Source organism: Orbicella franksi, chromosome 6, assembly GCF_964199315.1.
Source record: "Orbicella franksi chromosome 6, jaOrbFran1.1, whole genome shotgun sequence".
Classification (NCBI taxonomy): domain Eukaryota; kingdom Metazoa; phylum Cnidaria; class Anthozoa; order Scleractinia; family Merulinidae; genus Orbicella; species Orbicella franksi.
The window spans coordinates 29980964-29995107 of NC_138150.1; the positions used below are offsets into that span (position 1 = coordinate 29980964).

The 14144-nt window shown below is 41.0% G+C and overlaps 2 protein-coding genes across 2 annotated transcripts; both read right to left on the reverse strand.

Moving 5' to 3' along the window:
- Positions 1–404: 404 nt before the first annotated feature.
- LOC145490325 (anoctamin-4-like) lies at positions 405–7223 on the reverse strand. The gene is made up of 5 exons (XM_081469452.1): positions 6679–7223; positions 3839–5385; positions 3246–3370; positions 1920–2340; positions 405–1151 (listed from the first exon to the last, which is right to left on the reverse strand). The coding sequence occupies exons 1-5, from the start codon at positions 7012–7014 to the stop codon at positions 857–859; spliced, it is 2724 nt and encodes a 907-aa protein (XP_081325578.1). The 5' UTR covers positions 7015–7223; the 3' UTR covers positions 405–856.
- A 1021-nt stretch (positions 7224–8244) lies between these two features.
- Positions 8245–13261, reverse strand: LOC145490327 (anoctamin-3-like). Its single transcript, XM_081469455.1, has 5 exons — positions 12805–13261; positions 10549–12110; positions 10027–10151; positions 9222–9645; positions 8245–8918 (listed from the first exon to the last, which is right to left on the reverse strand). Exons 1-5 carry the CDS (start codon positions 13090–13092, stop codon positions 8687–8689), a joined length of 2631 nt encoding a protein of 876 aa, XP_081325581.1. The 5' UTR covers positions 13093–13261; the 3' UTR covers positions 8245–8686.
- Positions 13262–14144: the final 883 nt, after the last annotated feature.

Consider the following 14144-nt stretch of genomic DNA (forward strand, 5'->3'; position numbering starts at 1 on the left):
ATTTGATATCATGTACATTTTGATGCATTTTCGTGAGTAAACGTATATTTTAAAAAAGTTCTTCAGAATGGAGACATATGAAAACGCTAGCCCTACCTCACCAGTTAGTGTGGAGAACACAAACGGAAGCTGTCGTAGCAAAAACGAACTTAATGTGTCGCGGCTTAAAGTTTCAAACTCCTGAAGTGCACCCACTCACTTATTTTCACACATGTTTTCACGTTCATGGTGCAGACCAAGAGACCTCTTACACCGCAGACTTACTCGGTTCCACTGTCATCATTGACAGAGCCCTATCGATTGAGACCCCGTTTTCACCATGCTCCAGGTGTATAGATAAACCCAAAATTAAATTGCCTCTTATAATGGATAGTATTTTACTACATTGAACCACTGACTATTGCTGGACGTTTTTTTTTTTTTTTTTCTCAGTAGCCTGATGAGTTTAAAGAGGCGTTTGTTTTGAAAGTGCAGCAAAACCTGATATTAAAACGCAGACAAGAAACCCAAATAACCATAAGCTAGGTTAAAGTTTTTCTTTTCCCGGCCTCTGCCTTATCAAAAAGATTAAATCTTAGCTATAATTTCAGTATTTATTGTTCGAAAATATGAAATTTCCGATTATGGTGAAATCCCTCCACTACTGAGCCACAACACTGTTGTGCTGTGTCAATCTACTCTCACTGATATGCAGTACAGTCAATCTACTCTGTATACTAGTTTGACCAACAAATACAGCTGTTACCCTTAGTCTTACGAAGTATTCCAAAGTAGCCGTGATATGCATGTTCACTAGACACCGTTTTGTTATCATGATATGATTAGGGAAAGGCATCGCCGGAGCATTAGGCCTTAACTAAATGTCAGATTTAAGCACTGGTTTTTGCGAAGTTGTACCCGTTTTATCTTCTTCATCTTCACTTTCTTCGTCATCACTGGCGACTCCTAGTTTTTCCTTGACCACTTGCTTCTCTCTTTCCATCTTAAACTTCAGGTTCTCAGGAACATCAGGAACGATCCAAGCTATCATGGCGGTTATTGAGTGTACCACGAAGAAGAACACCACGACGAAGGCGAGTCGAGCAGCAATCAGATTCCAGTACTGCTCGGAGTAGTTGTAAGGGTAGGTGCTGTCGTGGTAACCAGAATACCTGAGAGATGAGTGACACAACAAAGTTTATTTGTATGAAACATCAGATACATTGTTTGGTCAGGAGACACCCTTGGGTTGTACATGTAATTAAGTGATCAATAAGGGAAAACCTGTACCCTCTGTTGCGAGAAAGGCATCCGCATTTTGAGCAGAAAAATATCATACTGATGACACAGCTAAGAATTAAGCCTAGCGTCTTTGATTGGTTGTCACTTCGTACGAAAATTGGCAACCTAGCAACAAACAATGGGAGACACGAAACGAATCTGTGCAGTTGTAGGTCATTGGCACAAAATGTAAGTTAAATAAATATCTTAATTGACCACTCCCCCAGTGGAGCTTTTCAGGGCCAATGAAGCCAAACGATGAAACAAATAATGCGAATGAACATAACATGAACATAAAATCCCAACTGGCAGGAGATAGACTAGTTGGCTACTTCCAAGCGTGGCCGAGGAGTTGAACTGGGGTCTACCGAGAAACAACTCCAGCTTAGTGGTCAGAGTGGTACTTGAACCCGCGACCTCCGGATTTCAAGCTTAGTGCCCCAACTACTCGGCCACGCTGCTTCCTGTCTCAATTGCAGATGTTCTCTGCGTTGACAACAACAACAAACTTGATCGTACCCAGAGCCTCTGAACTGAGATATTTTTAATATAACTCAAGCAATACGAGTCCATTGGAACGTTATCTCTTGAGAATCATGTGGAGTAATGATTGGGGTGTATTACCACCTTGCTAAAGCTTCAGCTTAAACTACTGTTACCTGCAGTAGTCTCTGGTATAATTCACGTTTTCAGTAGGGTTCACAGGTTCTGTTCCAGGCTCCCAAGTGTAAAGGGTCTTAAGATCAATCGCAGCCAGGCTGTTGTTGAGGTATCCTTTTAAGGTGCCTCCTCCCGGTGAATCATGGTCCGGCGCATACTTGTATTTGTAGAGGAGCTTGGGAATGAAATCAGAGGTGAATGCCAATACGAATGCGTTCATTATGACTGCCACTTTGGTCACTGCCTCCAGTACTCCGTACCAGGCCCCTATATCTTCAACGCGAATGGTCTGTGGCCTTCGGTGGTAAGACACAAAGTTGATAGCATCCACTCGAATCTCCAAGACGGCGTTAATGAGTGCGAAGAGTGGTGCGAGCGGGAAGGCGGACACAAACATGGTCACAAAGCCGTACTGGAGAACTGAAAATAGCACCACATTATGTCATGATCACCTACTGATATGTACAGACACATTAATATGAGGGGAATAAATTAAAGGAGTGCTCTGAATGATAAGACAATCACGTGGACTGCTTCCTGTAGAACAAAGAAATTGCAGTCCCATCTTCAACTTCCATGGGGATGCGAACGTCCCATCCGCATTCAGCGGGTGAACATCGCGTCTGGTGCTCTTTAGGCCTTCACAATGTATCCAAATTGAACCCAACAGAACTTTTATTTGAGGAAAATCACAAAGGAAATTTACAATCGATGACGTTAAGATAAGCCAAAAAAAGATAGCTGGGAATGTTGAGTGAACTACCGTTGAGGACCTCCAAGAACAGCCACCTCTCTGCAACGGCCGCTTTTTGTTGTCCCGGCGGACGTTGCATATATTCACGCACCTCTTCACAACGGCAATAGCCACTAAAGCGGGACCCATCTGACCGAATAACTCCTCTACAGCGGCCAGTTAGTCAACGACTGACGAATTGTGGAAGGTCACGACACTCGATTCGTACCGCGCGCCTTTGGTCTCTGTTTCCGTTTCATTGCTGTATCTAGCTTGGATTACGGTTACAATAGACATTTTTTTTTTCAAAAAAATAAAAATGTTGCCATCCTCCTTTCAGAAAATAAAACAGGTTTCATACTACACGACTGCCTCCCAAGAATGGCCACCTCTGCCCCCTGCCCCTAGCGAGGTGGCCGTTGTGGAGGGGTTCGTTATTATGTCTAGCCTTTCTTCTCGTTGATGCCAATTTTAGTACATGTAAAGGTTTTGTTTTTAGCTCATTGAAAAGAAAATAACCAGTACGGTTAGCTGACACAAAACACAGGGTTCTTCTCCAATTAATATGAGTATCTTGACAAGTGTATCTTACCTATTTCAAGGTAGTCCCAAAACAAGAAGTGCTCCTCTAAAGCGCTCAAGTCATAGTCTCTGATGTGCTGTGGCCGATCACTGGAATCTTCTAGCTTTCTTCGTTTGTACCACAGCATAAGTGATCTGTATTAAGAAATTAAGATTACAAGCTAAGTTTTTAATTCTGACTCTAAAATTCCAATGCTGATAAACAGCAACAAAGTTCCGTCTCGTGGCTAGCGATCATGCAGGTTATGATTTTAATGCAGTCCGGTAATGAAGAACGCTCAATGGACCTTTTCGGCGATAAGGCGGCCATTTTGAATTCTACTGTTTCAGTTTGATATTGTGTGATGCCTAGGGTACAAATACGTACTAATTTGCCCCCTGACATGTCCGCCGTATCGCCGAAAAAGTCAATTACTCCTCTACCGCAAGAAAAACAATATTTCTTAAAACAGAATTTATGATCACAGGTGAAATGCTTTGGTATTATTCTAGCCCTAGATAATTACAAAGATTTTTCTTTTGTACGAGCACGAAGCTGAGTGACACGTATATTTGACTCAGCTGTGTATTCCTAACACGACCTTAATTGAGGACGTTACTTACGGAAGGCCAACTTCTATGACGTTTCCAATTATTTGCTGCCCCACCATGATGATGGCGATCTGGATGCAAAGCTCTAGGAAGCAACCCTGCTCACTGCAGCTAGTTAGTCGGTACTTGTCCATAACACGTGTGTATCTTCCAGGGGATCCAACAACCAGTTCGGACTTGAAGAATGCGATGTAAACTATGGAGGCGAAGGTGTTAACAAACTGGAACAAAGCCATTTTCACAGTGAAGCTGTCCTCATACGTACTAAAGGTTGCAGGATTCTCCCAGTTTGTCAACCAAACAGCCAACTTGTTGTAAACGTACTTTAATATCGTAATGGCCAGAAGGTTGATGCAGGCTGCAAGACCTGTTGTAAAAATACGAGCGCGCTTCTGGACAAGGCGATCTGGATTGCTGCTCAGGGTAGCGAAAGTAGCAGCACGGAACACCACCACACCAATGATGGCAGCTATGACTAGGAAAATCATGAAAGCGACTACGCTGAAAACTACAGTATAACGTCGGTACTGCTTCATTTTAGAGGCTCTGAAGATGATCTTGCCGGTTTCTGGATCTGGCTTGAAAGGGTTTCGTTCTTCTTCCGTGAGGCTCCTGACATATTCTGGTCGAAGCGGTTCATCTTCGTCTTCAAAATCCATTGTGTGCCATTGTTGTGCAATGGAGGCCTGCCTGCGCTTCCAGAACTCGAGGAAGAGCGTGGCCCAGATGGACGCGACTAAGGCCAGAATGACAGTGCCATCATTATCAAAGATGTGTGTGATGTATGCATAGAGGCAGGTAGTCGGAGCAAGGTTCCAGTAGCTGCACTGCCGATCACACAGGGGACACATGTACCAAACGCCTTCGTTCTTTTTGTCGCAGATGTCTTGCACTGGAATATATGAGCTTGCCGAAACGACTCCATACAGGAACACGATCAAGGCAACGATGGCAAGTGGAACCAGCATGGCGGTGTAAAACCCAAGCCAAGCAAAGTACAGGCCGATTTGATGACCAAAGTAATCTTTGATAGCATCGTAAGGCTGGTACTTGAAGCTTCTACCGAGTCGGGCCCAATCCCTCTTCAAGCGTTGGCGATCATTTGCAGGGGACTCACCCTCTCTCAGGTGAACAGGACCTTCATGTAAGGGATAGTGCGCGGTGTACGCACCATCCAATACAAGCCTCTTCAACCCCACGCACTGCGGATCTTGCGAAAATCGAGTGGTTTTCAACATCTGCTGAACGATGTACATTCGATCGACTGTACTGAAGAAAATCTCCTTGTCTTCGTGATTCACGTACTTTGTTAAATGCTCTTCTTTGAAGCGACCCATGAAATAATCTGGCTTCTCTCTCACTGTTGCATCATGGACGGTCAGTGGATTCCAGCGTGCCAGTTTCTCTAATCGCTTAGCGCCACAAGTAGTTTGTAAAAATGTTGTAAACTGGACGTCGCTTGGCTGAAGAGGCACTTTTAATCTCATCTCCTCGGCTCGTCTGGCCAGAACTTCCCAAGGTGCGTGAATCAAGACAAAATGTCGAACAACCTCAGGGTCCTATAACAAGTGAGGAAATAAAATGGTAATCATAATTAAGTAAATTATTTGGAAGGCACAACAAAATAATCTTCAGGCGGCTTCACAGGTTAAATTTTTAGCAGGCCTAACAAATTAATAATAATAAGCAAATCCCTGTCCAAAAATTTTGGTCTCGAATTTATCCTTATTTCCAATTCGTAAAAATTATTTGGGAACAGCTGCTATACTACCGCATGTGCAATATAATCTATCTACTATTCTCGTGATCAAATATCGGAAATTTATTTATTTTGAAAGTCCGTTGGCAAACTAACGTGACGTCTTTATGTCTAATCACCTTCAAACTGATTTGCTAGTTTTACAATAAAGACATGTACCGGGCGGGGTCTTAAACATTCCAACACGGTTTATAACCTAGCTACCAATTGAAAGGGTGGGAAATTTCCCATATATGTAACGCATAAATTTCTTGAACATTCCAAATAACATATCAGTGCCTTCAACCCAACCCGTTACGTCCTATGTTTGCTCACTATATGGCACGTCTTTCTGCAGCAATTTTAATAAATGTTCACTAACAACCTTCAGTTTTGTATTTCACATGTTTATCCTGTCAAAATAAACGTTGATATGCAAATCCTGATAACTTATCCTCCGGGTGTAAGGCAGGGTTATCATATCTAAATAATTAATATAGTTTTTGTTTCAATTTGTTTCGTCTTACAGAAATAATTTTAATCTAGGAAACATAAAATTTTGGTGTTTAATAAACGTTATAGGGATTTTTGTTGCTCTGGATGACAGGTACTCTTAATGACCCTCAACCTGGTTAACTCGGGATTAATTATGTTTTCTTACCTTGATATTGCAACTAACGATAACGAAGAACAAAAAATTACGAGTTATATCCATTTGTTACCCAAAATATTTACTGCTTCGTGCAGTACTGCTAGTACCAATTAAAACGAAAGATCTAGAAATTCAATGGGTCTCTTGACGTGTTTCAATAACATTAAAGAATGTTTTTTGGTTTTAATTCTAATTTTAGGTAATATCTACCCTTCTAATAGAAATATCCTATGTATATTGTTGTCAATGATGTCTCTGGCCCTACCATTGAGCAAAACAAACTGCTGATGCACTTATGATTTAAGTTAATATGCTAAGTTGTAATTAGTAAAACAGATAGAGACGACGGCCTTCAATCTGTATTGGGTCAACTCGGTCGCCCATGTAGTTTAGACGACAACCATTTGCAAATTACTCCTGATAATTTCGAGTATCAACTCAATAAGATTGAAGTAGCTGTACCTTTTCTGCAATGACACTATCGTGTTGAAGAACAAGACCTTTCTTTTGTAGTCGCTTTTCAAAAGACCTTCGTGATCGCGTCAGCGTCTTTGCGTCTTTCTTAGCGTCGTCGTCTTTTTCATCTTTCTCTTTACAGGTCTCGTAGACCAAAACGTAATCAATACGCCTGCTGTAGTCCCCATCGCTTATGTACGCCTTATCGGTCGATGATTCTGTTAAAGGCGCTTTTTCTACATCAAGTTCAACAGTCTCGGTTACATCTGTTTGACTCAGTTCCGAATAGGCACTTCTATCCATATTTGGATCGCTTCGTCGTTGCAAGAGTCGTGATAACATAGACACAACTTATGAAGTTTTACTTCTGCGCCTTTAAATATCGTAAACAGTGCTAGCTCTGTGAATCAATTACAGATTACTAGCTTCACCTCTATCCCTTGGGTTTTAATCAGCCACACCGAAAAGTGCCACTGAAAAGAGCGGGTTACGTTTCTCGAATTATCGCCTTGAACGGAGCTTTGAAGTGCTAGAACTACACCCCAATATGTCCCACCTCCTTCAGAATAATCAATTTGTCTGTAAATGATATAAATATTGATGAGAAGCATCTATCACTTACAATAGTGCGCTACATTGTCCAAACAACATATTGCATTCCGTTGTTTTGACACGAACATGTGTTGATGATTTGTGTTTTGACTCCTGAAAAAATATCATCCGTAGCATTATTTATTTATTGTCAGCTACGTTTTATTGCTAGCTCACCGACTAAACAAATGGGCTCTTGTTATTCAGAACTGACACAAATTTTAATAAGCACGTCAAGATTATGAACATTGTGCCTGAATAGTGGCTTTGTCTTCTTTGAAAAAAGTTGTACGTGTTATTGTTTCGCGGCTGAACGATTCAAACCTCGAGCTGCCAACGAATGTGATATGGTTTGAACGTTTACCACGCTATCAATAAAAAATTAAACTCTTTCATCATTTCACCACCACTGAGTTCGCTTAAAATGCGTTATTACACCAAAATTCGTGTTTTCGAGAGCTTAGGATCTCTATCGCAACAGTTTTTCTTTGGCTTGGTAACCAAACCTAGCTTTCCTTCTGGGGGTCAAGGGACGAGAGTAAGTGTTGCCTTGGTTGCCGTAGAGACTCGAGTGATTTTAAAAGACTTATTGCATTTTGTTCTAAAAAAAGTTAACACGGATACGAAATAAATATTTCTTAAAGACGGGCTGATGTTCAGAGGAAATTTATTCTGTAATGTAGGTCACTTATCCACTGAGTGAGGAAAATTTGTCCAAGTCGTTAGTCACGCTTTTATGAGAGGTTCCGTGGCCCAATAGATAGCGGTCTGGGTGCGAAGTGGTCACGAAAAGCATTTACATATGTTGCTCCTTTTCAAGAATAAAAAACAAAGTTCACTTCACTTTCAGTCAGTGTCATCTCCACACAGGTTGACAGGGTCGTTGGAACCCGATTATCACTTAAGGAAATAATTGATATACTACGCGCGCATGACTGATCAAAAGAGTTGGCAAACCTATGTATATATTCTTTAACATGAGTAAATAAACTGGAAGTCATTACCGCTGGTATATTTGTTTTATTACAAAACTCTCAGAATTAACATTTGAAGCAAGATCGATATGCCACAATACTAGGGTCCTGAAGGCATTGTTATTTGGACAGAAACATGGTTTTAAGCCTCACACTGAATCATAGTTTCAGTAACGTGCAGCAGCATCTAAGGATCTACAAAGGCCCAATCCAAATGTACATACACCAGAGTTAGGTTGTTAAAAGAAACTTAACCGATTGATAATGCATAGCCAAATATTTTAATATTGCCCCATTCATTAAATGAAGAGATTTTAAATGAAGACTTTCAAAACCAATCCCATGGGTTACAAAACGTACATGTATAAAACCAGTCAAAGGTCGAAATTTCGATTTAATTTCTTTTGCATGAATTATTTTACCCCAAAAATTGCATGCTGAGGTAAACGTTATATGTTTTCGTTACTGTGATCCTGAAGTAACGCCTTGGCAAGCTCCCTCTCTCGTTTCATCTTGTACTCCAGCTCGTCGGGGGTGTCTGGAACTATCCAGGCGATCAAAGAAGCAATGCCGTACACAACAAACTGAAAAACGAACACGAAGGCGAGTCGAGCGGCTAAAATGTTCCAGTACTCAGTGGAGCGATTGTACGGGTAGTAGTTGTTATGGTAGCCTTTATACCTGAGCAGAAAAAATAAAAACCCAAAATACCTCATCAGAGATAGTGATACCAAAAATCAACTGAGAAACACTATGCAAATTAAATCTATAGTTCTAATGGTTTTATGTTGGTGAGGGATATTGCCAGGTTAAGTTATCGTAGAAATGCTTATCCAAGGCTTCAGCTGTACGTTTGTTTAAGCAATATGTTACCACGGGGAAACGATGCTTTCTTATCCTCTGTTTGATGATTAAGAGTTTCCAGAAAAAATCTCAAATACGCTATTAGCCTACACGGCATTAAAATACTTGTAACTTACTTACCTGCAATAATCCCGAGTGAAGTTAAGATTTTTAGTGGGGTTCACTGGTTGAGTACCGTTCTCCCACGTGTAGAGGGTCTTCAAATCAATGAACGCAAGGCTGTTATTGACGTAGCCATTCAATGTCCCTTTCCAGAAAGAGGGGCCATTTTCTGATGAGTAAACCATTTTGTATACGAGCTTGGGAATAAACTCTGAGGTAAAAGCCAGCACAAACGCGTTCACCAGAACTGAAACCTTGGTGACTGTTTCCAGAACACTGTACCACGCTCCAATGTCCTCCACTCGGGCGGCGTCAGGACGACGGAAGTGGCACAAGAAGTTGATGGCATCCAGGCGAATTTCGATGACAGCATTGATGAGTGCAAACAATGGACCAAGTGGGAAGGCGGCAACAAACATCGTTATGAAGCCGTACTGCAAAACTAAAGGACAATATGATTCTTTTCGTAACTGCGAAGTTACAGGAAACTATCCGTTACAAAGCCGCATTCTATATATCTATGAATTTTTCGCATAACAGCCAACATTTTAGTTACTACAAACATTCTAGTCAAGTGCTAAAGCGCTAATTTCGTGAGTGTTTGTTTTTTTTTTAAATTAAATTTCACTTCTACCATAACTCAGAAATGGCATCATATTCATAATTATAACTTAAAAATAATTATGACTTAAAAACATTTTTCTTTAGAAAGGTAGGTAGACTAATAGAGCCCTTCTTAGATTAAAATGCCGGGACCAAACTAACCACGGAATTCTGATAACATGCCTAGCCCCCCTTATTCTGAATTGGTCAAGAGACTTACCAATTTCGAGGTATTCCCAGAACATGAAATGTTTTTCCAAGGGGCTCAAGTCGAAATCCAATTCAAACTGTGGTCGGTCGCCAGCGCTCTTTTGGTTACGTCTTTTTTTTAACAGCATCAGGTACCTTGAAACAGCTAGTTGTGTGAGTTATCAGTAGAGTCTAGTTTTCATGCTTTACATTACTACAGTAGAACCCTTGAAGGCTACCACTCGAAAAATATTTACTGGCCATTGTAGAGAACTTCCAATAAGGTCTAAGGTGGGGTGAGGTGTATAGTATTGATGGGCAAAGAAATCTTATCCGTGCATGTTAAGCGGTGACAATAGCTCAGATCTCCGATGTATAATTTTATACGCGTTTTAATTTGCCGGAAAAGCAACATCATCATCAACAACAACAAACAGATGATGCGAGTCTGCACCATTACCAAAATTAATTACGTCACTACCTATGATCTTTTCGAGGCGTTTAGAATCGAGAGCTTTTGTGTAACTGACTTACCAAAGTTGTCGATACTTACGGAATGCCAATCTCTGTGATGTTGTAGAAAATCTGCTGTCCAACCATGATAGTGGCTATTTGAATTGTCAGCTCCAAGAAGCAACCCTGCTCACTGCAGCCATCCAGTCGATACTCACCCAACACTCTTCTGTACCTTCCCGGTGAACCAACGATCATCTCTGATTTGAAGAATGCGATGTAGAAGATGGAGGTGTAGTTGTTGACGAATTGGAATAGGGCCATTTTTCTGGTGAAACTATCTTGGTAGGCCGTTTTAGTTGGCGGATTCTCCCAATCAGTCAGAAAAATAGCCAGCTTGTTGTACACGAATTGTAGGATCGTGATCGCTACCAGATTAAGTAAGGCAGCAGTGGCCGTTGTGAGGATCCTAGCACCCTTTTCGATTTTCTGGTCCGAACTGCTGCTTAAAACTGCAAAAACTGCCGCTCGGTACACAACCACACCAATCATAGCAGCTATAACCAGGAAAATCATAAGGGTGATGACACTACACACGAATCCCAGTCGACGAAACCGCTTGATCTTAAAGACGTTTGGGCGAATTTTTCCAGTTTGCGGATCAGGAACGTAAGGATTTTTCTCCCCCTCTGTCAATTTTGCCAAGTACTCGGGGCGAAATTCTTCTTCCTCTTCTTCAAACTCAGATGTGTGCCATTTCTGGGCAAGGGACGCTTGACGTCGTTTCCAGAACTCAAGGAAAAGTGACGCCCAAAGGGATGAAAGAAAAGCCAGGCCGACCGTCCAATCATTGTCAAAGTAATGGGTGATTTTAGCGTAAATGCACGTGTCTGGAGCTAAATTCCAGTAGCTGCACTGGCGATCGCACAACGGGCACATGTACCAGCGATCTCGGTTCTTCTCATTGCACATGTCAAGCACTGGAATATAGGAGCCCGTTGATAGAATTCCATACAAGAAAACGATCAAGGCGACGATGGCAAGTGGAACTAACATGGCGGTGTAGAATCCAAGCCAGGCAAAGTACAGGCCGATTTCATGACCAAAGTATTCCTTGATGGCATCGTAAGGCTGGTACTTGAAACATCTGCCAAATCGTGCCCAGTCTCTCTTTAGCTGCTGGCGCTTGTTAACTGGACATTCACCATCTGATGACCGTTCATGCTTAAGCTTGCCGTCATGCAGGGGATAACATGCTAGGTATGCGCCCTCGTAGACAAGCTTGCTCAGTCCTGCATCATCTGGTTCATCCGAAAACCGCGTGCTGTTAAAGATTTGCTGGATCAAATGTTGTCGATCAATGATCGAGAAAAACGATTCCTGGTTGCAGTTTTGTTGGAAGGTATATGCTGAAAGGCGATCCCTCTTAAACTGCGCCATGAAATGATCCGGAGTTTCTTTGATGAAAGGATCTCGAATGTTAAGAGGATTCTTCTTTCTGATAGCTGTTACTATCTTTGAACCAAGTAAGAACTCTAGCCAAGAAGTGAAGACGGTATCATTGACCTGAAGGGGAACTTTTAGCTTCGTGCATTCAGCGCGTTCTGCAAGTACTTCCCAAGGAGCGTGTATTAAAACAAAGTGTCGTAAGACTTCGGTATCCTTTCATAAAGAACAGAAATCGTAAACCAATTAGTCTGCGAATAACCTTAAGGCAATATAAAAAAAAGATCTTAAATCAAATACTCCAATCCGGATCTCGCCGAATTACTTGTTTCAGTGCAGTTGTTCTTTGGTATTCAGTTAGCATTAGTTTATGGGAGTTCAGTGCTGGGAATTGAAATACAATGGAGTAGGTAAAACAATACATTTGTTCTGGCAGTTTTTTAGTATTGACATAAATTTCTTTAATATTTGACCGCGTTTTTTAAAACCACATTTGCTGACTTCTCGAATTAAGAATATTCACCCGATTTAGAAAAACAGTTGTGAATCTACTTGCAAACAAATAATGTGACATCTTCAGGATTTGTGTCATACCCACGTCACCTAGCCATTTACCAGCATCTGCAAATTTGATAGATGCCATATCCGTATCGTTCAATATTCGAGGTCTGTCCTCATAATTTATACAGTTACTACACTGCGAAGGTGTTGTTAATTTACTGCATGAACAGCTTTGCATTTTGTTTCGTCGGTGTACATGACGTCCGCATAAGAATCGAGCATGAATATAGCCGAAAAATACATAAAACACATTCTTAGTAAAATTCCACCCCGACATTTATGCTAATATGGACGTCAAGCAACACGAGCGTATTACAAAGATGACTCAATAATAAACAGGTTGTTTTACCGTTTGTACCACGCGGGTTTGTCGCTGCAGGATTAGTCCTTGCTCTTCAAGCTGCTTTTCGAAAGTTGTTCTTAAAGATGCCAATCTTGCCACTTCTGCTGCGGATTCCTCGTCAGTGCTTTCATTCTCTTGGCACGTTTCGTACACCAAGACGTAATCTGTTCTACGCCTAGGCTGGTCTGCTCCGCTTAAATAAAGACCCCTGTTGTCCTCCGTACTGAAATTAACAGAATCAAGTTCATTTTCCTCCTCTTCATTCGACAATCTTGTAAACGGTATCTTACTCATTTTACGTTAGCTAATACAGTCAGAGCTCATCAACACCTTGAACGTGTTATTCAATGCTGGGTCCAAAGTATTGCTACGCTTCGCTGCTTTCTGAAGCACTGGTATTTTTGGAACACATAAGTGTATGAATTATTATTGTTTCGAGATCATTCAAGAACAAAAGAAAGCGCAAATATCATGCGTGACCGCGATAAACACAATTAGTTGACCTCACAGACAAATCATTTTGGGACACTAGATTGTTCGAACAGGGGGTACAACGTTTAAATGATATCAAAAGCATAAAAATTTCCAGCATAAGGTGACTCATGAATTTTTAATTTTATTGTAAAAGCTGGTTTTTTCACGACTTTCAGGGCTCAAAATAATTTTCGGACCATGGCCGGTCATGTTGACAGGCCAAAGTAATTTTAGCTCGGTCACGTCTCGTTTCTGAACGGTCAAGATATATATTTACTAAAAGTCAACTTTCAGAATTAGAAACTTGAAGCAGTGTTGAATCTGGTGTTATAACAAAAGTTTCAGTAATGGGTACCCAAGTTTCTTAGAAAATGTCTTAAAAATAGGGACTATTGAGCCACCTTAAGTAATGTTTGCATAATTGAACCCACAAATATAATTTGTTTGCTCGGTCAGTCGTTGCTAGACCGTTTAAAGATCGGTTTAATACAAAGAAAATCTTAAAACTCAACCAAAGATAGCCTTGGCAGGGCTCAGCAGCTCAGTGAAGTAGCACGCTGTCAGTGGAACTTTTACCATCTGCCAAAGGAAAAGCATTGAACGGATGAATTTTTCAATCGGCATATTGAATTCCATGAGCTGTTGTTTTGATGTTCTACAAAGTATTTATTATGTCCATCAAAACGTAAATGAAACCAAACATGCATCAGCAGATCCTAGTTTTGGACTTCAGAAATCATTAGGTAAACAAATATAGTTGAAGAAGAAGTTTCTGTTTCCTCGATTCTCACCCGTGCAAACGCAGAACAAATCAACTCGTTACTACGAAAACGGCTATACAGTTACACAACAAGTGTTGGGAAGTTTTGTAA